Source organism: Lethenteron reissneri, chromosome 18 (assembly GCF_015708825.2).
Source record: "Lethenteron reissneri isolate LAM-NWPU_2019-01 chromosome 18, ASM1570882v1, whole genome shotgun sequence".
Taxonomy (NCBI): Eukaryota; Metazoa; Chordata; class Hyperoartia; order Petromyzontiformes; family Petromyzontidae; genus Lethenteron; species Lethenteron reissneri.
Genome location: NC_083796.1, coordinates 8269683 through 8294571, shown reverse-complemented (window position 1 = coordinate 8294571; position 24889 = coordinate 8269683). Strand labels below are relative to the sequence as shown.

At 42.0% G+C, this 24889-nt stretch overlaps 1 protein-coding gene across 4 annotated transcripts in view; it reads left to right on the top strand.

Moving 5' to 3' along the window:
* The window catches only part of NTRK2 (neurotrophic receptor tyrosine kinase 2), a 71427-nt gene that overhangs the window by 12622 nt on the left and 33916 nt on the right, over positions 1-24889 (top strand). For 3 of the 4 annotated variants that reach the window (XM_061553714.1, XM_061553713.1, XM_061553712.1), the window contains exons 8-13: positions 1654-1789; positions 3898-4191; positions 7509-7541; positions 8071-8126; positions 9928-10027; positions 21932-22123. In XM_061553714.1, coding sequence (XP_061409698.1) covers positions 1654-1789; positions 3898-4191; positions 7509-7541; positions 8071-8126; positions 9928-10027; positions 21932-22123 — 811 coding nt within the window. The remainder of the gene's footprint in view (positions 1-1653; positions 1790-3897; positions 4192-7508; positions 7542-8070; positions 8127-9927; positions 10028-21931; positions 22124-24889) is intronic. The other variant, XM_061553715.1, reaches the window with a different exon arrangement.

Here is a 24889-nt window from a genome sequence, read left to right as displayed (position 1 = left end):
AAGACTCGGTACCCATGGCGGAGTCTTGGGGGCAGGAGCACGGAGGGGTCAATCTCCCCCCCCCCCCACCCAAACTGAACACCTTTATACATTTATTTTCAATAGTTTTCAATGAAAATAAAAATAATATGCATTCCTAAATATAGAAATCAAACTCCGCCTATGCTGGTAGCCCGTTTCTTGATTCGCATGTGATCCGATCCTTTCCCCAATTGTGTGAATTCAGCCGGACCCCCCCCCCCGCCTCCGCTGCTCCTCCCCCCTTAGCTTTCTAGCTCGTGGTCTGGTTCACGGCTGGGGTACGCGGCTGGGGTTCACGGCTGGGGTTCGCAACTGGGGTTCACGGCTGATGTTCACGACTGGGGCTCACGGCTGGGGTTCGCAGCTGGGATTCGCGGCTGTTTTTCGCACGTTTTTTCCGACTGAGTCCTGCGGTGTTGGCAAAAGCAAAAAGTAAAAAACATTGGGAGCATACAAAAGCTCGCAGGGGGCATCAACACAGTCACTGTTAAACAAACGTTTAACAAATGTTAAACTCTGAACAGAATGAGTAACGATACAGTATGCTTTTTTGCCTATTCTTCATTCTGCTTTCAACTCTCATAGTTGCTGAATTGTACTTTTTTTTTCATTTTGTACAGCCCCTTCCAACTACTGCAGACCGTTTGCATATGAAATGACTTCGCTCTAATAATTTCGAAAGTGGGGGCTGAGCCTTCAACAGGGGGAGGGGCCCTCCAGCTCCCACGGACGCGATGGGGAGACTTCCATCTCCCCTCCATCGCAGGGGCCTCCAGGCTGTCCCCTGCACCCCCCCCCCCCCCAATACATTCACAATGATCGTGTTTACGATGATGCTGTATTCACAGTGACACCGTTCACTGTGCGCCTGACCAAAATAATCACGTTCCTGTTGATTTAGTGAGAGATGCTTGTTGTTTTGCTTTTCACTTGAAAACCAAAAAAATGTACAAGGGTGAGCAATACACCAACAATCATCAGAGGGCACGACCTGACCTGGAGGGCATGGACAATATTTAAATAGGACAACTTGTCGGTTGTGAATGCTTGCGAGAGACGTCTGTTGGCAAATGGATGAATTGCATTATTTTGATTTACATTATTTTGATACCCTCACTAATTCGCCGTTAATGCATCGGGAATATTATTGTCCATTGTTTGGCTTTTAAACTGGGAAGCCGAAAGTAGCCCGTGCTTCTCTATGTGCTGCTTCGTAGCATGTACTTCGCTGGAGAGAGAGAGGGAGGGAGCCGATGGGAATGCCGAGGACATGAGTGCATTAAGCAAGTTCTCCCAAGATGAAACCCATCCGTGTTCTTTACTTTCTTTAAGCCAATTGGAATTGAAGTGAATTGCTTTTTAACGTGCAGTGGCTGTTTCAATCAATCTAACAATCAAATGTTTTGCCCATTCATTAGTGAGTCTACACTATTATCACCTTTGCCAGTTGAACACCATCCTAAACAGCAGTGCACGTTCATATCGATGAATGATATATGCGCTATAGACTTATTGTATTGCAGATTATAAGTGCAGTTTAATCTTGTGTGAGTATATTTACAGTGTACGCGGCCATGTGTTGCACTCACAATCTGTGCGCTAACCCCGTTGCTCTGGCGGTTTCATTCCCAGGAGGAGAGTCAGCTCGGCTCGGCGGTGTCCTTGCGCATATTTAACATCTCGTACGAGGACAACAACAAAAACATCACCTGCGCAGCCGAAAATGCGGTGGGAATGGCAAACGTCTCGGTGCAAATCACCGTCCAATGTAAGAGCGCCTTGGCCCTGACTCCATTAGACCTTTGAAGCACGATTATTGTTTTTTTTTCCCGAACAGGCATGTCTGGTGTCCAATCCTTGTGCAATCGTGCAATCTTATGCCCGTAATCTTAACACCGCTTACTAGATATGACTTGTGAGGCCCCTTTATTAGTTTCAGCTAATATGTTCCTCTTCAGAACGAATAATAATCAGACAGCGGCCCATACGTACATAGCAGCAATGCAATCGTGCTCTCTCGTTTTAGATGAAGCAATTTCGTCACTTTTAAGAATATTTTTTTTGGGAGGGTTTTTTTCTACCCTGCTGCTGAGCTTTTCCACTCGTACAGCATTCCCTTCGCTTATTCTGCATTGTTGCTGCTAGTGCGTCGTAATGTGTCTACATGAAAATAGGATGTTGCAATGAATTATGAGGGCATGCAATGTTTCTCCACACGGCTTGCATTCATAATGTCTCAAAGCCTAATGGCGCAGTAGAGCACGCAACTGCAATGCACATATTGCAATTCCACTGTCATTTTAGAGCAACGGGAGTGGCGTGGCCCTGGCCTTATGTCATTAAAGGGCATTTATTATAAGCCAATAATTTGTATGGAACACACTCCATTACGGGCTGTAAATAAGGCATCAATAAACTCGAAAGGCTTTTTTAATGTCCTTTTGATATATTTACTGCACATTTGAAAATAGCTTTGAAAGAAATTTTGAAAACGTGGTGAACGAAAAATAAAATGACAATCACCTCCGATTATCACAGTTGGCTACATATGGCGCAAAAGAAGTTCAACATACGTACGCACATGTACTGCTATGTAGTGCAAGCCCTATGTATTATTGATGTCAGCTACTTTTTGTATACTATTTCCCAATTTATCTGTGATGTATCTAAACATGGTGACTTACCTTCCAAGAGAACATCTATGCCTACTTTGCCGTGAATGTTATTAAAGACAACTTTACTTATTTCAATTAACCACAAATTCACATTTTTTGACTAAACCATTACATTCACCATTTCTCCAACTATATTATGAACCAACAAACCTCAACGTTGCTTAATTATTTAGTTTTTAAGGGTAATGAGTCGTCATAGAATTACACAGTAATGAATTCTGTTTTTTTCTTTGTTAAATTAATGATATTAACATTCTAATTTGAATCCAAGTTATATGAACATATCAATGCACTTGTCATTGTTACTGCATATGTGGAATATATTATTATATTTGACCGGCGAAATTTGTACATATGCTGAGGAAGCAAAGTTAGGAATGAATGATGGTCTTTATCACGAAAGACACACAATAAAATCACGTCTGTGCCCAAACCTACTTGGACAATGAGCAGAGAGCGGTGCCATGTTGAGAAGCAATGCCTCCCTTTAACCAAACGTCACTCACTCTCAGGACAATAAAGTGTCTTATGACAGTTTCCTTTTTATTCTGCCAACCAATTTTTAGCCTGTGGCCATTTCCTTCACACCACTGCCAAATTTGAGTAAAAAAAATATTTTTTGTGAAACTAAGTTTGGCATTCCTGAACACTCTTCCAATTACACACGAACATCTCCATTACTGCTGCTGCAGCAGCAGATGATCTCAAGCTGTATGGTCGAAGGCAATGTGCAATTGTCAGATTGCACTTGATTGGAAAAAATAAGTTGACAGCACTTTGGCTAATCCCCTACTGCACGAAGGCCTCCCCCATACTGCAATGGTCATAGGGGTTGTTTGACCATACTTCACCATTTTGGGGGATGTGTTTAAGTTAAAGGAGAGATGCTCAGGAGCAATTCAGATATAACTCGCTACTGATGTTAGCCAAGGCTAGCAATCAATCTCAAGGGGCTAAACAAATGAATGCTATACCGGACAATACATTGTTCAGTGATTTCTAAATGACAGACATTGGGTTTTGGTCAATCCATGAAGGCCGAGCATCCCAACACCCGGGTGCGTTAGCTCCAGATTGACACGTGACCATGTGCCAACCTGCCCGTTTGTCACGTGACTGTTTAAGAAACGCGCCGCTGCACGGTGTGCGTTCTCAATGGGCAACCGCGCCGTCTCGCATTCTCACCCCGCAACTGCCACAGACATTCCGAAGATCATCTACCTGAACAAGGCAGAGAAGTACCACGTGTGGTGCATCCCGTTTATGGTGCGCGGGAACCCGCTGCCCATGCTCAGCTGGCTGTACAAGGGCGTGGACCTCAACGAGAGCCGCTTCGTCTCGCTGATCGTGCACCCGCTGGGGCAGGACGGCATGGAGGGCTGCTTGGACATGGACTTGGCCACCCATCACAATAACGGAAACTACACCCTGGTTGCGAGCAACAGCTTGGGCACTGTGTCGCGCACCGTCTACTGCCACTTCATGAACAGCTCCGGTGAGGCCACGCGAAATGAGCGGAGGATGAACGGGCAAATCGTGGGGGGCATTCGAGGCGCACGGGGTTAGCAGCGAACCCGAGGAGCGTTTGGTCGGAAAGGGAAAGCTGGGTGAGATGCGATGCGCATTGACAGCCAGCGCCGATGGCGATCGAATGGTGATGATGATAATTCACACTTGCGATCAAACGCATTGATTGTATTCAGCTCGATGCAAACGCAAGCTGGTCGTCGGCGACTTCGTCACCCAAGGCAGTGTGCATGAAAGTCGGAGTTCATTTCAAGCAGTTAAGTCATTTCTGCAGGAGATTAGACAAAACTGTCCGTTGGCTGTTTAATAGTCGTCTGTGGTATCATTTTTCAAAAGGATATTGTTCAAGAGTGGACAATTGTGTGCACGGTGTCAATCCTCAAATCCCAAATGGGGAAAATTATCTGTAACTCTATAAAAAAATAATTTCAGTGAGGAGGCATATTTAGATTTTCAAGGGTACCACTTTACATTTACATACGAATATTCGGCTCTTTTATTTCAAAGTCGTTGATATTCAGATTTGCATATTTCAAATAAAAAAAAATAGAAATTTCATTAATTGTTTAGTGTCTAGGTTTGTTTGAGTAACAGATCAGATGACAGCACTGTTACACAACGCATTGGTAGAAACCAGAAACTGCACTCAATGTCATGCGAAAAATATGGGTGTCAGATGTTGGGTATAATTGAATCTCTCGCTGTGTCCACTAAATCTTATGCTCGAGTTATATTTATATTCACAAGGTGATAATAAGTGTCAGATCCTATTTAATATCACCCTGAGGCTGTTTATGTATCTACGGGGCCTTATTTAGTGTAGTGCCAATAAATTGTAAATTATCTTAAGTGTTCCTTGGCAGCGTATTGCCAAGCTTTATGTTAGGCACAATTACTGTTTTGTTAGTAATTTACTGCACACCAACAATGCATTTGTGAGCGATTAGCATATTTGTTGATGGGCAAAACTCAAGGGGGTAAAACACACGTTGACACGCGCACACCTAGTCACTTATGCTACACGAATCGCTCTGGAGGGAGGCCTGCGCTGTGCACGCTGCCCTCAAACATCTCGCCGGAGCTCCTGCCACCCATATTCCAAGCAGCCGATTTACTATTCTGCCCGTGCGCTCCACAGAGCCACACTTGGACTATGTTGTCATGGTCACGACATTCATCACGACGGTCCCCCCGCCCCGCCCCCCTCCCCCCCCCAAAAAAAAGCGAGCTCAGAGACCATGCAAAAAAAGTCCCATCTCCGTCTATTTGCGAACAGGCAGCTGCTGCCGTGCCCCACTGGTGAGGTGAGCAGACGTCCGTATAGAAAGAACCTATTGACATCTTCTTGGTTCTTTCGGAAAAAGTCACGTAGAATGGAAATAATAAAATAATAAAATAAAATACAATAATTCTCACGACGTTTCGGCCACAACGCAAGCAGCCGTCCTCAGGTGGAGAACAGGTCTGTCGAGAAGACAGAGGTGTTTGAGGGCAGCATTCAGACGCAGTCTTCCCGACAGACCTGTTCTCCAACTGAGGACGGCTGCTTGCGTTGTGGCCGAAACGTCGTGAGAATTATTGTATTGTATTTTTTTTATTTTATTATTTCCATTCTACGTGACTTTACCGAAAGAACCAAGAAGATGAATCCCTGCAGTCACGGAAGCTTTAAATCGAAACCTATTGACAGTTAATGTTGGTGAGATAATAAATGCGTTAATCGTGCCACACTGCAGGGTGTGGCACGCGCATAGGCAACTGGCTGCAAACGTCCCGCATGAATGCCATTATGGCACGAGCTTCTCATAATTAACTCACCCTTACGTGACTTTCTTTTCATATATATTCATAAATAAGTGAAAAAGTTCCCAACTTTTCATATCTTATAAATATTTGCCATGTATATATATTTTTTTAAACCGTGCAAATTATCAACCCCAGTGTAGTTGTTCATTTGTAACACGTGAGTCGCATCTAAAATTACACTGTGCTAAAAATGCCTCGTTTGGAATTCGAGAAATATTTTTTTAAAATAACAACCTAAATCACACTGCAAATTATATTATATTTTTAATTGAACTTCAGTGTTAATTGTGGACGTTACTTTCTTGTGCTGGGATTCAGTGTAAATGTTATCACTTTCATGCCACTTTATCAGATTTTTAAAATGAAAAACCTTGGGAAAATGTCCACTCAAAAACCTACGTATAGATGATATTCTATCAACGCAATGCATAGTGTGAGATACGACAGGGCTTTAGTTTACAAAAGTGTATTTGCATGCGAAGTGTGCATATCCTGAGGTGGGTGGGTGACTCCAGAGGCTAATGCAAAATCTGAGGTCCCTGTCATTAAACTGGGTTTTTCTTGTTACACAGTGATGGTCGCAGCCCAGTCACCTGTATGAAGCCACAAATAGCCACTATCAGACATTTTTATTTTTTACTAAGTTTGGATTGTTCCAGCTCTGATCATTAAACACACGACCAACAGTGTTTTCAGGACATATAAAATAATTATTCCTGTTGTGGATAATGAGACCTATACAGCTCACTTCAAAAAGTCGTTGTGAGCCATTGTGTAGCACAGTATGGTGCCCAAATCTCTCTGTGCGAGTTCCAAATGGAGCTTTTTAATTTTAAACGTGCAGACAACACACTTGGAATATAATTGTCAAAGATAGCATTCTATATATATACGTGATTTTTTTTATTCCTATTCCAACAAATGTATCTTGTGCAGTGCCACACATTCAATTAAACCTCAGCCTGTTCCCATGGTATTAATGTTGGGATTCCATCAATTGAGCAATCAACCACTGGGAAATCAACACTGGTTTTCATGCATTTTTGGCCACCATACCGCCTTTTGCATTAGAAACACGTTGAAGAATATCAATAGGCACACCTGCGAAACATCTCTTGCTTAGACACCATCTCAGTTCTACCAAATTCAAGGGTTATTTAAACATTGCGTCTCATATATATGATAGCTTGTCAATAGTTTTCAGAAAAATATAGCAAAATAAAACCAGAGTTATGGCAAGCACCGATCCTGCATATTTTAATGTCGGTTAAGGTATTTTATTTCATTTGATCTATGCAACATTTTAGGGTATTGCAGATATATATTTTTAAATGCTTACCTATAATTGTATATGTCTTAGGAACAGGACAAGATAACCATATGCTAACACAGGCATGCACATGCACATAAACGTATTAATTTACAGCATCAGCGACATGTAGAAAACTGAGTCTAATTATTTGCATTTTCAATTCATAGGTTTCCTTTCGGAGGAAGTCGTCATCAAAAGCGGTAATGCTTAATATATTTTTTGTAACTTAGTGACTTTTTTACACAAATTCATAATGGCAATCTCATCCATCAACTAAACGTTTAAGCTGCAGGGAGCCGTGTGGCTGAAGGGGGTCCCAGATTGATGCACAGCTACGGATTAACCAAATAGGCAATTAATTTACAAGCTTTTTATTTATTTACGAGAGTTACTGAAGCAGCAACTATGAAAACATATTTCGTGTGTGCAGTTGCTTGGGGCCCCGACTGAGGACCTTGATAACCTTAAAACCATCCCCCACGTATTAAAAATTAAAGCGTTGTAAGATCCGTATTCACAAATAAAACAATACTTCACAAAAGATGTAACAAAAGTGCTTACACGGTGACCAAACCTTAAGTGAATCCTGTACACAATTTAACGCAAGCCCTTTTTAGACAGGAGGGTAACGATTTTTTTTGTTTAAAGAGAACTAAACTATACATGTTATGGTGGAGCCTTGTGACTTTGTGACACTGTGCACTCTTTATTTCATTACGAATTTCACAGACGGGCCAATCTCACCGAACGCGACACGGGAGGAGCCAGAGGGCGAGGCATACGGGGTGAGTGAGTTGCCACTGCTTAGCATCACGGCCCCTTTGGATTCTGTGAATAATTCAGCTTCCCCGCAAGGCGTGCAGAGTCGACAAAGCTGTCGGGGTTTTTGGTTGCAACAACAACAAAAAAGAATCGCTGGCAGGGGGGTGGGGGTGGGTGGTTTGATCACGGGGCAGTGCCTGCACGAGACCGATAACATGAGGCCATGTGGCCAGCTGAGCAGTTTTAATTAACGCTGGCGCGTACCACGCAGCGCACGAACCGAGCAGCGCGCGCATGAACAGCGACGTCAGGCTATTTTGGTGGTGGCTGTGAAAAGAAAGGTGCAATTAAAAGTTGTTTAAACGTAATTGTGCTAAAAATGCACATTTTCTCCAGATTTCATCTCGATGAAAATGCTAAATAGTGGTAAGTGAGGGCGTTGTACGAATGCTTAGACTGTAACGATGAAGATGGTGATCACGACAGCAATTATGACTTTATCGCATTTAAAGATAAGGTTTGATGTACAGTGTTTGCCAAATGATACTGTTCGACCAATGTTTGCACATACACGCTGATGTCTCCATTGCATGTTTGGGACAATAAATGTTTTCATTGTAAAAATTTCCACTAAACTGGAAGATAACTTGTTCATATTATATCACTTCTGAAGAATTTATACGGCGTGCACTTTGCATGATGAAATACAAATGTGGTCTTACTGCCATGCGCAATGTTTTGAAAACCCAAGCATCAAATTAATCTACAAGTCTGGCACTCAACATCTGACATGCAGTGTGGACAGGATCACTTCCTATAAATTAACTGCGTGACATTCATCCACTCAGGGTGCTTGATATGCATTCATTGGCTGGACTCTTTAACCAAAACCAGACAAGAATAACATGTAAACAGTTTGTAATTGCAACATTGTCATTCAGTAGACTGGTTAATGTTCTCATTTTAAGCGGGTGTCATTTGTAATAATATAGATTGGGGCTTTATTATTATTATTATGATGGCAGCAATCATAGCAATTGTTGAAAAAAAAGGTATGAAGGAAATTAGTTATTTTTAAAAGAATTAAATTGCGAAACTATTTCTAAAAAAATATACATTGCAATTATCTTCCACACCAAAATATTGCAGTCATTTTTTTCAGCTGTAACTACGATCTGGCTAGGTGGTGCCGCTGATTGAGCTCAATCGACTCGCCAAAGCTTGCCAGCTGAAAGCTTGTCAGTTAGTTACGGATGAGTGACTGTCTCAACCTCTCGTGCCCGTGGGGTCTATAACATTGGTACTGCTTTGCGGGAAGTCAAAAGCAGCCTCAGTGTGAAGAAGACTGGTCACTTCCCTGGGAAGGAACAATTTACATCGCTGACATCAGATTCACTTTATAAGTGCCCACTTAATTTATTTTGCCGTGTAGGGAGACACTTGAGATTAAACTTGATCTGAAATGACTAATGCTGTGGTGCAGTACTGTACTCGTAACTTGTATTGAATCAAGAACTGTGCTATTAACTTATTGGTTCTTTCGGTAAAGTCACGTAGAATGGAAATAAAAAAAATAAGAAAAAATACAACATAATAAAATAATCATGCTATTTAATAATAAAAATAAAACATTCTAAAATAATATAAAAATTTTTTTTTATTACTTTATTTCCATTCTACGTGACTTATATTATTTTATTATGTTTTATTTTTATTATTTTATTATTTCCATTCTACGTGACTTTACCGAAAGAACCAAGAAGATGAATCCCTGCAGTCACGAAAGCTTTAAATCGAAATTTAACTGTGCATTTGTCAACGCAGGTGTACTTGGCAGTGAGCATTGCGGCATTTGCTTGCATCGTACTCGCTGGAATGATCGTCCTAATCAACAAGTACGGACGTTCCAAATTCAACATGAAAGGTACCAATTTTCAGACATTCATGCACGCATGTTTTGGCAAGGCCGCGGGTGCCCAAGACACGTCTTGTGCAGAGTAGTTCGGGACATAATTGCTCTCCGTAGAAACCAGAGCAGGTCGAATCGTGTGGCTGTCCCGACTGTGTTGGCTCAAAAAATTCAACGAGTGCGGTTTAGGCACACGAGAGGGCTTCACTCACCAACACTCGTTGCTGTTTTATTTTCCTTTTTGTCCCCGTGCTAAAGGAACTTTTCTGAGGAAAATGTGGAGGCAAATGTGTTGCTTTTTGCAGTGTTGAAAGTCTCGAAGGGACAACGCAGCTCTGGGCTTGTGTGAGAGATGTCATTTATGTCCCGAGAGGTGGTGTTATAGATGTCGGTTTTCTGGAGGAATATTGTTTTGTGTGTATTATTGTAGGTCTTCTTAACAAGTCTCATTACTTTTAAACTGTAATAGTATAGATCTACATTTTAAAAAAATACTAAAATAAAAAAAGTTCATACAGTCTACCATATTCTACAACATGTTGCGTCCCACAAATTACAATATTTTTAAAACATCCAAACTAAAGTAACCATCTATACGTGTCTAATGTTTACACGTAAATGCATGTACTCTACTCTAGGCGCTTAAAACATCAGCTTATCTTGAGTGCACGTCTAATCATTCGTATTTTTGTGAAATATACGTGCTATATTGTGTGATAACAATAGTGTGATATTAATACAATGTATTAGCTAATTTACATTGAATAGCAGGAGGTGGCTTTTACATAGTGTTGCTGACCAGGGTGCTGAAATTAATATAAATATTTTTTCTAAAATAATGTACAGTACTACATTTTTAAGTATTAGAAAAGTTACAATGTACCAATCTTTAGGATTATGACAATTGTATATATTTAAACTTCGTATATGTGTGTGTGTGTAAATATATAACAAAAGTCATACAAACACATAAAGGTAACGCCTGATGAGACATTGTTCACAAATACACACCAGACCTAAAGTGAATGGATATACTATAATTTAAAGACACATTATCTCAGTAATATATGTATTAAATGTCAGAGTGCCTTATCCAATAACATAGCATGCAGGTTATCAAGATTTTCATTACAACAGACGTTTGTGATATCGCAAGCTGGTACAATGCATTTACCTTCGCTCAACAGTTTACACCGTTCTTTTGCATATGGTTACTGTTTGCATCTTCATTAGAAAAGTTTTTTTTTTTAAGTTGTGTGTTTGTCAATTCATGACCAATGCAATGATGTATAGAGACCAATACGAATTGCAGGCTGTGTGGACTGCATAGCGCATCAGTCATTTAATGTTGTGGTGAATGCATATGAGAGGCTATGGGTTTGCACTCAGTGTAGACGGTGCATATTTACGTCTAATTTGTCCACTTGTGTATAATACTCTGAACAAAACACGTTAACTCAGTATCATTGTGTGCCCAATTATCCGTGGTTTTTTTTCCTGCGTAAACATTTGCACGTAACATTTTAAACAAGGACAGGAATTTAAAAAAAAGTTGATGTTACGTCAAAAATACCACGCAAATTCTTAATTATAATTGTCAAACAGCAATTAAGAGGCTCATCAAAATAACGTGGCGATTTGCACCGGAGCGTAGCTGTGACCTATATCGTGCTGTACGGTACTCAAATTGAGAATGTGTCAAATCATCTATAAACGCTGAGATGTATTAGGCTGCCATGATGATTGCAATGCCCATCTTCCTCCTGTGTATGCACCATTTATTATCCAGCTTGTAATTGAACATATTTTGGGTTGTATAGCTAAACGCACACATGGTGTTTATACATACTTATATAATATATAACAAGAACTAATTTTATATGTCTCATATTTAATTTGTCTGACCTATTTTGCCCAATAAGTTTCATATATATTTGATAAAAACTGTATTTGATGTTTACGAATTGTAGATGTTTGTTTTATTTTTGATTTCCATCTAATAAGTTGAATAAAATAAAGACTGTTTTTTTATCACGATTTGATTTTTATTTTATTTGTCCAGATATATTTTTTTATAATTTAGAATGTTAATTTAAAAGATCGAATTTGTAGATTATTATAAACCAATGCAAATGCATAAACTCATATGAGACCAAATAACTGTCAATTAGGTGCGTCAGGTTATACAGTGTGATTGACAAGCAATTTAATTTTTGTATCCATCACTGCCAATAGAATCATTTATGAAAACGATCTGAGCTGTGAGGCAGTTGGAAATATCCAATATTAACATATTAATTCTAAACAACAGCCATCATCTTACAGAATTTCAACAAGCGTTCTGTAACAAATAACTTTACAATTTTGGGGGAAATGGTTTGTATAAATATTAAAATATAGTTTGTCCCGAACAATCCAAACTATACTGTTACAGAGAAGTGTTTTTTGGTACAGCATCTTGAGATGCAGTTGCATTTAAATGCTATATAAATAAAAGTGGTATTGTATTGTTTATCCTGAGATAAACCACTACCACATGAGCTGATTATTAATAAAGTATAACTTGATGTTCTGAGTTGGAGGCACATAATTCCAAGTCGTTTTTACTGCAAATTTGATTTTAAAAAAATCTCCAAGCTATTTATACAGCCAATGAAACACAAGCTTCTTGCAAGCATAATAATTACCCAAATAGAGTTAAATATGTTTAGTTACTTGTGGCGTCTGTTTCTCATTGAGGCTACTAGAACTGCCGTTAAACATTTCCCCTCAAAGATTCGCCCTTCCCAACTGGGAGACATCCTATCATTGGCTTCTAACGGTGCCAATCAACCGGATGATTTAAATGATTCAGGCATTACATTGGTGCCGGCATCTCCACTTTTGCCCGCGGCAGGCAGCGGCGTTAGCCCAGGGATTTTAAATGCAGAGCGGAGGGCTTCGGTGAGGGAGGGAGGGAGGGAGGTAGGCGAGGCGAGCGGATTTCAGCTCAGGAGCCAGGAGAGCTAAACTGGCCCCATACAAAATTGGATTTGCGTGGCCGAAATGCTTTCAACTTATCTGTGTCGCAGGTAGCCATATGTCTTTGGCTATTCACTTAACAGAATTAAACCCGGAGCAATAATTGAAGCTTTGATTTATGGAGGGCAAGGTTGACCTAAGATGTGAAAGAAAATACAACAAATTGCTTTGTATTCTTTGGGTATTTCGGTAAAGTCACGTAGATATGTTCAAAGCAAATAACACACAAATAACAAACATTCAGTTTTTCTTTGAACCTATTTACGTGACTTTACCGAAAGACCCAAAGAATATGAATTCCTGCAGTTACGAAAGCTTTAAGTCAATATTTAAATTGCCTTGCTTTTTGTTCGTGTTTGCTAACGCTGCAGCAACGTAAACATTAAATGGCCAACTAATTAAAATAACTTAAAGAAAATGAACCCTCGACCACAAGGCATATTTGAAAGATGTTTGAAAAAGCGATGCAACTAAATTGACACCAGCATGCATTTCCCTAGTTTACCTACAGAGTAAATTTAAACAAAATCAACAATGCAAATCAAATGTGGTATTAAAAAAGAAGTCTTAAAATGTACATTATTTGTATAACAACTAAAATTGTGTGCTGTAGTTCTATTATTTTCCATTTTGGATACATTTATTTTTAAAAAAACTAATTACCCTGAGCCATTCTTCACTGGTGTTTCATTCTACAAGTAAATTAATGAAACCTGAAGCTGTAATTAAATGCACAAAAAGGACCTGCCAGTTCCCGTGCGCGTTAGATTTTCATTACCTAAAGAGACCAAACTCAACGGCGCGTTACGGTGAAACAGCCAACAGGGGAAATGATTCACAGCCACGGCTGGGAGTGCAACGTTATTGGTGCATCTTCACAAAACATCTCTCTTGCTAATGAAGGCAACACCCTCTACAAGCCCCTGAGGATTCATAACGGGCGAGCTTCAACTGTAGGGTACCCCCCCCCCCCACCAGCCAGCCCCCCCGTCTCTTTGTAGGCGCACATTAGTCACAGTTGTCGTAAACAAAACGATGAATAACGCTCAGAGGCTCGTGAGAAGCTCAGGACAGGCACGGACAAGCCAGCCCAAATGCCTTGAAGCATTTCAACCAGTTTAACGTGAATCTGCTGGATACTTAATTCATGGGTGCGATGTATCGGCTGGAGGTTAATAAGTGAAGCACGAAACTTACAATTGCCCAACAAATTCGGACGATGAGGTTTTATGATGGAAAAAAAAAGAATTTACACTATCTAAACAAATCCTTCCGGATCACTCAATCTGACCAATGTGGCATTAGAGGCAAGCACAAACTCAGAGCAGTCGGCTGGGTAAAAACAAGCAGCACTATTGTCTCACCAGGGCTCTACACTTTGGAAGGCAATTTTAAGGAATTTTCACAAATCACACGAATTCTGAAGGCAATAAATCTTATCTTCACACCGTCCCCCCCCCCCCCACCTCAGCATGTTCACTCATTGCACGAACCACGATGGACTGCACATTGAGATTGTGATGGCATTTCTGTGCCTTCTTTTGTAGTGCACTGCACGCGCCCACATTTTATCCCCGGCTGTTGCAGCAGCTTTCGGCGTGAAATGGCAAAAATGCCAAGAAATTAAAATGACGCTGAAAAATGAGACAATGGGACTTGTTTGACATATCAGATGATGGAGTCTTAATTAGGACTGCAGAATGCCACACATATCAGCAGTGATTTTTGTATCATTCACTTCCAAAGGCGAACAACTGAGGCATGTAATGTGGTTTCTTCTAGTATAAGAAAAAAAAACATCTGTAATGAAAAGAAAATAATGAGCCCTTTCATAAAAGTAGGCAAAATGTGTTTTTTACATTTGTTATTCTGATAGTATTAGCATAATAAAATGTGATATTATTAAATGTGCAGCATCATGAATGCATTAATTTCACAATTTAACTCGGATTCTCGAGCCTGGATTAATGCGTGCATGCATGCAAATCTCAAAGTAACCACACGCATTGGATTTCCAAGGTTACCACCGGAATTATATTCCAGTTTGGTATGTTCGCGAAAACTATGCTCATAAATCAGTCGTGTATTTGCTTAATAAGGTCACGTTACTGTAGGTTTACCACGATAAAAAGTTACAGATTTACAACGACGGATGCAAAACTTGGTAATTTCAAATTAATTAATTGGGGCACAAAGTACAGAGACTCAATCAGTACCCATTCAAACACGTCTAGTAAATCAAGACCAAGTTCTACTAACTGCACTTCCAATCAGATGTAATAATACACGTGTAATAAGAAGTGGTATTTTTTTCGAGGCTAGTTTTGTGATATTTAGGGGAAATGTGAGTTTTAGCATTAGCTGGGGCACTTTCCTTAAAACAACAGCTGATATTTGCACTTTATTGGGCATCTCTGATCGCAGTGCCTTCTGAAGGCACGGGAAGCAAATGGAAGGTAGGAGGTGAAAATCGATGGAAAAATCATTATTAACCTTGATGGAGCATTAGCTATGTATATTCTTAACACTCTCAGTCTCTGAATGATTGCCAAATTGTGTTTATTTTTTTCTGCCATTTTAAAACACGAGCGGCTTCTTTAGCCCATAACTGTGGAATTGAAAAAAGTGCATTATTGTTTATGGTCTTTGTAACACCGAAATATGTACAATATTTTGTTTGTGTTCTATAAAGCTGCATATTAATTTAACATTTCAAGCGATTAATTTAAAAGTGGAAAGACAGTTATCCACATTGTCAGATTTAAAATTCTAAAACAATTCTTCCGAACTTCCGCTCTTAAAAAATATAAAATAAACATTGTACATTTGGTATTTGAACATTATGGCGGAACCCCGGGGTACCATAGTACCCCGGCTCTTGCACAATGTCCGTGATGCAGTCATTTTTAGTCTGTTGATGGTCGGCGATGCGGCAATCGACTCATCTCGACGAGCTGTACACGATGCACTGTGGTGCATGCGAGCATTCAGGGTTTCAGCGCAATCGTCCTCGCTGCGTTTCGACATCGCGGAGTGGCACCGATTTCGGATTGATTGCTACCCCAGTCGCGGAGTGAAGTACACCCCTGGAAAAAATAGTGTCCTAGAAATAAAATATTTAATTATATTATTTGGTACCCCGGGGTTCCACCATAAGGATCATTTGCATCATTCTTATTGCACACAGGCTATCACAAAGGCCCTATGTTTGAAAGATGGGTTAGTTATGCCAATAAGGGGCAATGTTGCTATATGGTGTTACCCAATGTAATAATGAGATTTTTTTAAATTATGTGGATCATGACGTTGGCACAGATGGGCGACTACTTTTTTTAATAATGTCACGCAATCTCTAACATCTACTCTGGAGCAGATGTCTCAATGTTTGGTTAATACACCCGCAGTATTAACTAGGGCAGCCGCTGATCTCGAACCACGAACCTCTGCAACTAGCAGCAAATGCAATATTGCACAGCCATTCGCTGTCCAAAATAACAGTTAATTGCTGGAGTCTATTTCCCCAAAATTTACAGATATACATCAATTTAGTGTGAACATATAAAATTGGGTACTTGAAAATAAATTGTGAAAAAATATTAACGGCACAGATCAGTGCACAGAAAAATCGTTCCGGACTTGCGCTACTATGCCGCACTGATGTCAGACATCGGTGCCGTCCAGACTTTACCCATTCCATTCCATCCACTTTGAAAAAAGTATTCACCTCCGCCACCACGATCGATACGGATGGGATATGCAAAAAGGCAGTGGCGACATTGGAGTCCTTTTGACATTGTCGGGAAGCCGAGTGCCCGGCCTCTTTGTAAAAGTGACACAGAAAATATGCCCGCACGGCAAAATTCCGGGGGCGGAGAGCGATGAGAGTGGATGATGCAAACAAGAATTATCGGACATGTCGGCCGTAAGGCAGAGGCTCAACCACTGCCGGGGGCTTGAATTTCTGAGAGTCAGCAACGACAGCAACTCGGCAGCCCCATCAAGGTTAAACGGAGGGGCAGCATTGGAAGGGAGGAGGGGGGAGGGTGGAGTGGCCGTGGAGATCGTTTTCTCTGCAATCGCTCCGTGATTGTGGGCCAAGAGGTTAATTTCCCTCGAACATAAACAGGAGTTAATGAGAGTGACAATCTGCGGAAAAAATATTTACGCTCAAATCGGAGGAGGGTGTCAATCAATACGCGGTAATGACTTAAATATGCACCAGGAATGGTTAATGGTAACAGTAGGATGAGACGATACATGCTTGACACTGCGCGCAAAGGTTTAACTGTAGCTAATGGTATGGCAAGATGACTGTGCAAAGAACACAAATGCAAAGTGAATCGTGATATTTATATTAACATTCAGCTTGTGTAAGATTTAGTTAGTCACTGACGTGACACGCTGTTATCGTGCGGAGATTTATGGTAGACTGCTATGAACGTCCTATTGGTAGATATTGTTTTCCTGTTCAATATTACATTGCCTTGGCGCAGTGGTTAGTGCAATAGCACTTTAATCCTGGGCACCTGAGTGCCATTCGTGGTCATGGCTTATGTCGGTGACGAGTGATATCTGAAACGCTCATGAGCACACCCCCTTTACCAACCAGCACTGACCAGCACGGTGAAGTGTGGTCAAATAACCCACATAGGACGGAGAGACCCTCATCCCGCAGTGAATTGGCAAAGGGCTATAGAGTATCCTAATGTATTTAAACAAAAATTGCTATGAACTAAGTTCAACGTTCCTGGCTTTTGCGAATTGCAAACTACGAGACGGTAATAAAATCCACCTAGACACTTAGTCGGTCCCCACGTTTTCAATGTGGTAGCAGCACCAATGACCTTTGCTGATTTGGAGGAACGTGCTGGTAAAATGATGCAGTAAAAATCTGTACAATCTGTAAACAGGATCGAGTGTATAATCATGGCACATTTAAAGGCATTGATGTCCTTGTAAAAGGTCATCATAATTAATTATTAGTTGAACACAATCAAAATAATGAATCCATTCAAAATGTTGAGTTACCATAAATATGGCTTCATTATGCGTGGAAGAAACTGGATACTTTCCCTACTCAGGCTTCAATGTGTACTACCCGTGCATATTGGTATGCATAGGTGAAATGAAGCCATTCAACAATCACTTCGAAAGCGTAACAGAAATGCCAGTAGTGGTGTGCGCACTAATAACAGTACCAACGTTTTTCACGTTTTGCATTGCAACCAATGCTGGCAGTCGAACACTGATTACGTTGTTCTTGTGCAGAGAAATCCCAGAAAAATTATCGTCCATTACATGGGTACCATTTGGCAACATACCTATTATAAAATAAAATAAAAATACTTCAATCCAGAAAACATTACATTAATGAACAACACAACAATGCATTAGCAACGAACACGCTTATATAATATCGGACCTGCACAAAGGAAATGACTCCATTACATTTAGCCAGGCTGACAGCAAATCGTGACTGTTTTGGCAGGGAACAAATATAAATTGCCTGGCAGCCTTCGATAATTTGCCTTGATCAGCAACCCTGTACATCGCAACAACATTGTTTTACATTTTATTGATATGCACTATGAAAGCACTGACGCAGCGAGCAACTATTCCATGGCCACTAACATAATATTGTCCGAGGGAAGAAACTGCATCACGTGTCCAGCTCAGTACTTTTGCACCAAAGCTTTTCATTGTAACTTCATTCGGAGGTCAGCGGGACCGCTTAATTGAAGCCATCCCTTTTCCCTTCTTTGACTTCATTGTTTATTTATGAAACCCTTCCCAGCTGCGGATTTGTAGCAAATTATCTGCGTTACATTGAAGCGATGGCTTTGTGTCACGGGAATGCAGTGCCCGCGTGGGTGAAAGACGCGTTGGCCGTCGAACGTAACGCACGAATAAATCCTCCTGGAGCCGCCAGAGTGAAACGGCTTTCGGCAGCCTCTGCTCGTGACAGATGTTAAGGGCCGTGCCACCTTGCTCTCCCAAACAGGAGAGCTTCAAACCCAGCTGCCCAGCCGATCCACACGGTTGCTGCCTTTTTCAAAAGAATTCTCAAACGTTTCCCAACGTCGCTGAGCGCGGGCCAAGAATACAAATGACTCTACCCGAATGCGATGTTTAAAGCATCAGCTTTGCCTGCCACTTCTGTCATCCTCAAAGACAAAGATCCCTCGTATACCCTTTAAGAGACTGTTGAGTGAACACCTACGAAGGCCGGCGTGGCAACACGAGGGGGTGGGTGGCCAACACCATGCCCGGCGGCCTTTGTCTCCCCAGTGCTGATGATTACACACCGCACGAGATACTCGTTTGAGGCCGAGTCGACCTAGGGGATGCCCAGGTACTGGTTCAAATATTCGCCACTGTTATTGGTCCCTGAGCGGGAATCGGCTCTAGAGTCGCCAGGTTCACAACCCACTCCGCCACCGCTCCCCACTCTGTCATCTTCACAAACATTCTCACATGCAACAGCAACAAAAACACCCATTTCTAAACGTTGCCTAGGTGTCACCAGATTGCAGCTTCATTCCGTGATCGCTTTGACTCGCATTTCCACCGTCAGGAGATGCGTATGGGTGTCGTCATCATCTTCTATCACATATCCTGGACATTTCAAAGAATAATATTGCAGTTCAGCACGAGGGTCAAGCCCCATTCACGATGCAATTTTTACTGAAATCACACTGACAGGTTACAACACTATTAAGTGTCTGTACCTATTGAAGTGCCCTCCTCTTTCACATCGCTGTATATCATTAAACGAGACTCGCGGTGAAAACGGGAAGAGTAAAAAATTTCCCCCCAGAACTTTCATTAGAATTCAGAGGGTCTAACACGCTGTTGAATCAAATTGCTATAACAAATAATAAAAATAAAAACAAGTATTTTGGAAGAAAACAGAATTAGGGATCCAAAGGTCAATTTCTCAACACGGTATAAAAGCGAGGTTTTGTTGCAGCCTTGTGGAAAGGTTGATTAGTATTTGGGGCGCAGCTCTTCTTTGAAAGCTTCCGTAATTCCGACAAAGACAAGGAGGCTCTGTGCTCCGTCGTTTGGTGAGCCCTCCCACACACACACACACATCCTTGTGCAACTGCCAACACCATTCTGTTGCTGAATGGGACGGTGACGGGAAACAGGGGTTGACCCCCGTCACCCGTAGACATCACCTCCCACTAACCCTCGCCGCCGCAGCCTGCCGATCCACTTGAGCCACGGGGGCCCCCCCGCTCGTCAACGGTTCCCACGGCCCTCCTGGGAGTAATCCGTCCCCTTGTTGCACGGACAGCATCGTCCCCCAAGAGCTTAGCGCTAATGCCAAACTCCTGATGAGATGTTCTCTTCGATCGCAAGGAGACGATGCCGGCACAAAGAGACAATTGTTTCTGTCATCCGGCACGAAGCAACACCAGAACAACAACAACAACAACAAAAGGCCATGTCACAATTACAACTAATATATTAACTTATTAGGTGGTGGGTAAATTTTACTTGGTGGGATTTTATATCTCTCATATAAGTTCCCCCGTTGCGTTGAGTTATTAGGTCCTGTTCCTCTAAGGAGAAAAGTATGTTCATAATGTTGGGATGAAATATCCCCCGATTGATTCAGTACTTATAGTATTTAACATTGCCCAGCAAGCGGAGGGTGAAATATTTAGCCAGACTAGCAACCTCCATGTCCTTTGGACGTGACCGTCCCTCCGAGCCAGCCAGCAAAACTTTGAATATTATATAAAGCCCTATCTCTCTCCACCTCTTTCTTACCTTCTCTGTACTGTATATCCCAATTTATCTAACTTTCTGGCTTTGTCTGATTACATTTGTTTACCTATTTCTTTATCTATTTGTTTATCGATTACTCTGTCCCCTCTTCTACGTCTCCCTCTATCTTTCCTCTCCTTTCGTGGCCTTTCACTCTCCTTACCCCCCTGCTCTCCCTCTCTTTCTTCCTCCTGTATTTCACTCCCTCAACTCCATTATGCATCTCCATCCCTCACCTCTCTCCTCTATCTCTGTCGCATTTGCGCGAGTGCTACGGCTGGGAGGGAGGGTGTGTGGGGGGGAATGTGATGTCAGCATGCACGCAACGCAGCCAGGAATCCAGGCAGGAAGCCAGCCATAAAACTTTATTCTAATATAGTATGATGCTCAGAGGTTTTGCCAAGGGGATTTGTATTTGATCAGGTTAAACCTCTGGACCACCTAGCCATGGCTAATGATAATTAGTACTAATAACCATAGAGAGACTGAGAGTAACAGGAGGCCAACATTAGTGCTGAATAGCCATGGCCTCGGTCATTAGCCATTGACGTTGCCTCCCTTTCATCTAATTGCGGCTTTGAAATTAGCATGAACGCAAAGTCCTCTAGAAGTACCAGAAACAGAATCTTTAATAATCCTGGAGAAATTCGATGAGCTATGAAGCTCTTTTTCACAGATGTCCAATGCTTTCACAGATGTCCAGTGATTTAAGGAATACATTAATGCTGTGCTTCGAGAGCATTCTCATGTTGTAGTCCATGCCTATCATAGCAGAACTGAATCACTGCATTCCCTACCATCTCTAAACTGTTCCCAATCACGTCTTGAAGGCACATTTTGACTATAATCAACTGCCGATGCAGCAACTGCGCATGCAACCCGCCTGTAAAGTGGAATCACGTCACCCTGGGAAGAGATGACCGATAAAGGCTCCCGCATCTCCTGCCGCCACGGTTTCACCTTCACATCCACCTGGCGATACACCCAGTGGCTTGCCCCTGCCCCAAACGGCTCCCCTTCCATCACCCCTCGCCTCTCCGGTCCTACCCCTCCAACCCTGTTCCCCCCGGGTGCGCGTTTGTCCCCTTCCCCGCCGTCCCAAACCCCGGCTCGCCCGCCCAGGCTCCAGCATGGTGGTGGGCGAGGAGGACTCAGCGAGTCCCCTGCACCACGTGGCTCATGGCAGCGGCGGCTCCGTGTCGTCCGGAGACGGCGGCTCTGACACGGTTCTCATCGGCATGACGCGCATCCCCGTCATCGAGAACCCGCAGTACTTCAGCGACTCGCTGGGCCCCGGCAAGGACGCGCACATGTGTGAGTTGTTTGTCGGACGCGTGCGCGCGGCGCGCAACAAGCGAGAACCGTCGAAGGTGTAAGAGGGAAACAGTTCATCTTCTTGGTTCTTTCGGTAAAGTCACGTAGAAGGGAAATAATAAAATAATAAAAATAAAACATAATAAAATAATTCTCACGACGTTTCGGCCACAACGCAAGCAGTCATCTTTAGGTGAAACAGTTGATACGTTTCAATCTTGATTTGAAGCTTGCGTGACTGCAGGAATCCGTACTCTTTGGTTCTTTCGGTAAAGTCACGTAGGTAGAAAAATAATAGATCACCTGATGACGATTGCTTTTGTTGCGATCGAAACGTCGTGATCTATTATTTTTCTACCTACGTGACTTTACCGAAAGAACCAAAGAGTATAATTGATACGTTTGTTGAATTTTAGCAAAGTTGTACAAACTCGGTGATATGAGATTATGGGAGGGAATTCCGAATTCGTGCAATGCATGGGAAGAAGCGTAAATGTGCGTGTTGCGGGCTACTGTGCGGCGAGTGAGTGCGGCGCTGTGAGCCGCAACTGTGGTGGTTAAACAGTGCGACCGCTGAGTGAAGTTCACGGGAACGGTAACCGCGGTAGTAGCGTGAGAAGAGTAATAAGGAGGCGACGTGCACCCGAAGGAGAGATTCATGCCGAAATTCCTGATAGAAATTAACGTAACGTAAAAGACAGAATTGCGTCAAGATCTTTGCATCGGGCAGATACACAGGCACCGCTCAAACTTAATGCCATAATTTTAATTTACAAATGCATATGATGTGTTTAGCAGACTGGCAAGTCAATCAGAGGGCAGAGGGAGCAGAGCCAAGGGCTCTCAAGTTTTTTTTTATTCATAAATAAAAAAAAAATGTATTGTCACACGCCATGGGACCCTTTTGCATCAAGATTTTCTGGTGCGGAGTGAATGTATTTTAAAAAAAATAATGACGTGCATTTAAGTGACGTTCACGTTGCACAAGTGAAATAGCTGACGCACGCCCAGCTTCACAGGGACGCGCAGGCACACGCGCGCCCGAACACGCACGATTGCATCGACTTTGCTGAACGTTCAAGAGGTATCTCGTATTCCACGTGCATAAATGTTTCGTGTTATCTTGGTGTGGCCAGGGACTGTTCTGTTGTTTTGCTGCCTTCCCCAAGCTTAATAAAATCGGACTTATATAATTTAATCTTTTTTTTTTACATTTAGTGACTTGCTTGTTCTTTTCTCCATTTGTGTAACTTGCTGACGCGCCCATACTGGGCATCTGTGAAAAAAAAAAGCTTCATAGCTCATCGGATTCCTCCTGCAGTCGAGGATTCTGATAAAGATTCTGATATTTCTTGTAATAATGGATGCGGGTGGAGAGGAATAATTATTAATAACCCACTGGTTTACTTGATGATCGTTAGGAATGTGCAACAGAATGTGAAATTAACCCAAACAATGTCTACATGTCGGTGTGATTGTGGCATGGATCAAGTAGGACATCGCATTTTTTAAAAAAAGTGGTTGTAAGTTTTTGGAGTTTGGTTGAACGTGAGTGCTTAAAAGGTGGCGGTGCTTTTAAAGTGAACTCTTTTTAAGTGTATATTGAACGCTTTATCGAGAAAATCTATCCCTAAAAAAAAATTGGTTTTCAGTAATAACAACTATCAATCAACAACGGTGATTCAAAATAACTGGTCAGCAAACCCCCGAGTGTGCTTTTTGCGTTCACAACAATGAAGGCGAAGGCTTTATTGTCAACCCGGGTTATATCGCAAGGCAAAATAAACCAACAGGTTTGAGACGTCATTTATTTCATATCGGCGGACGCGCGCCTCCCTCGCGCTGGAAGCTGATACAGCCGTGATTAAACATCTCCGACAGCCTGGCACTTTCCACCAACCTCACAATAGCGCACGCGTCAGACTGCATGGCACCGTGCTTGCGGTCTCTGTGGTAACAAGTTCTGCATCTCTAATTAACACATTATGAGCCAGCGTTGAGACTAATGACTGTTGAGTTTTGAGTCTTTTTTTTGCAACGCAAAAGCTTTTATTTTTAATTAGGCTTCAGACGGAGGCGCTACAATTGCTTTTTTAATACACTGCACACGTATGCCGGAAGGTCAAAATGAGTTTGAGATGTGAAAGTCCACACTGACTCACAATTTACCGGATTATTAACAATCAAACATATTAACAAGAAAGTCCACGGCGTCTTTTTTTGGATGGGGAAGTGCGCGAGGCGCTTCGTCCACTGCACTCTAAAAGCACACGACACGACAACTTTCATTTCCTGGTTGCAATGATTCATCAGCGGCGAGTGGTCCTAGCCACCGGCCCACCAACTCCAGCGACCTGCAATCGAGCCGTCCGTTCAACGCGTCGTAAGCTTTCGTGACCAATATATGTCAATAATAAAAGGGGGTGGGGTGGGGGGGGGTGTTGGGTTAGATCGCGTGAAAATAAATGTGTCGTTTTGTTTACGTGACAAACCTGACTAATTGGTGGCGGGTTTAACGACACGTTTATGCTTACGCAATCTAATGCAAATCAATATTTTTACTACTGTTGAAGTATGGTCAATCTTCCAGGACAACATAGTATGGGGAGGCGATCGTCCAGATTTAGATTTACAAACCCAACAACGCTATCTTGTTCCGACTTTTTTTTTTAAAGTGCGCTTTTTATCCCCAAAACTGCAATTCGTGCCGCAGCTCCTTTTTGCTGAGAATCAAGTGGTGACACGTAACGCGTATATGCCCCACAA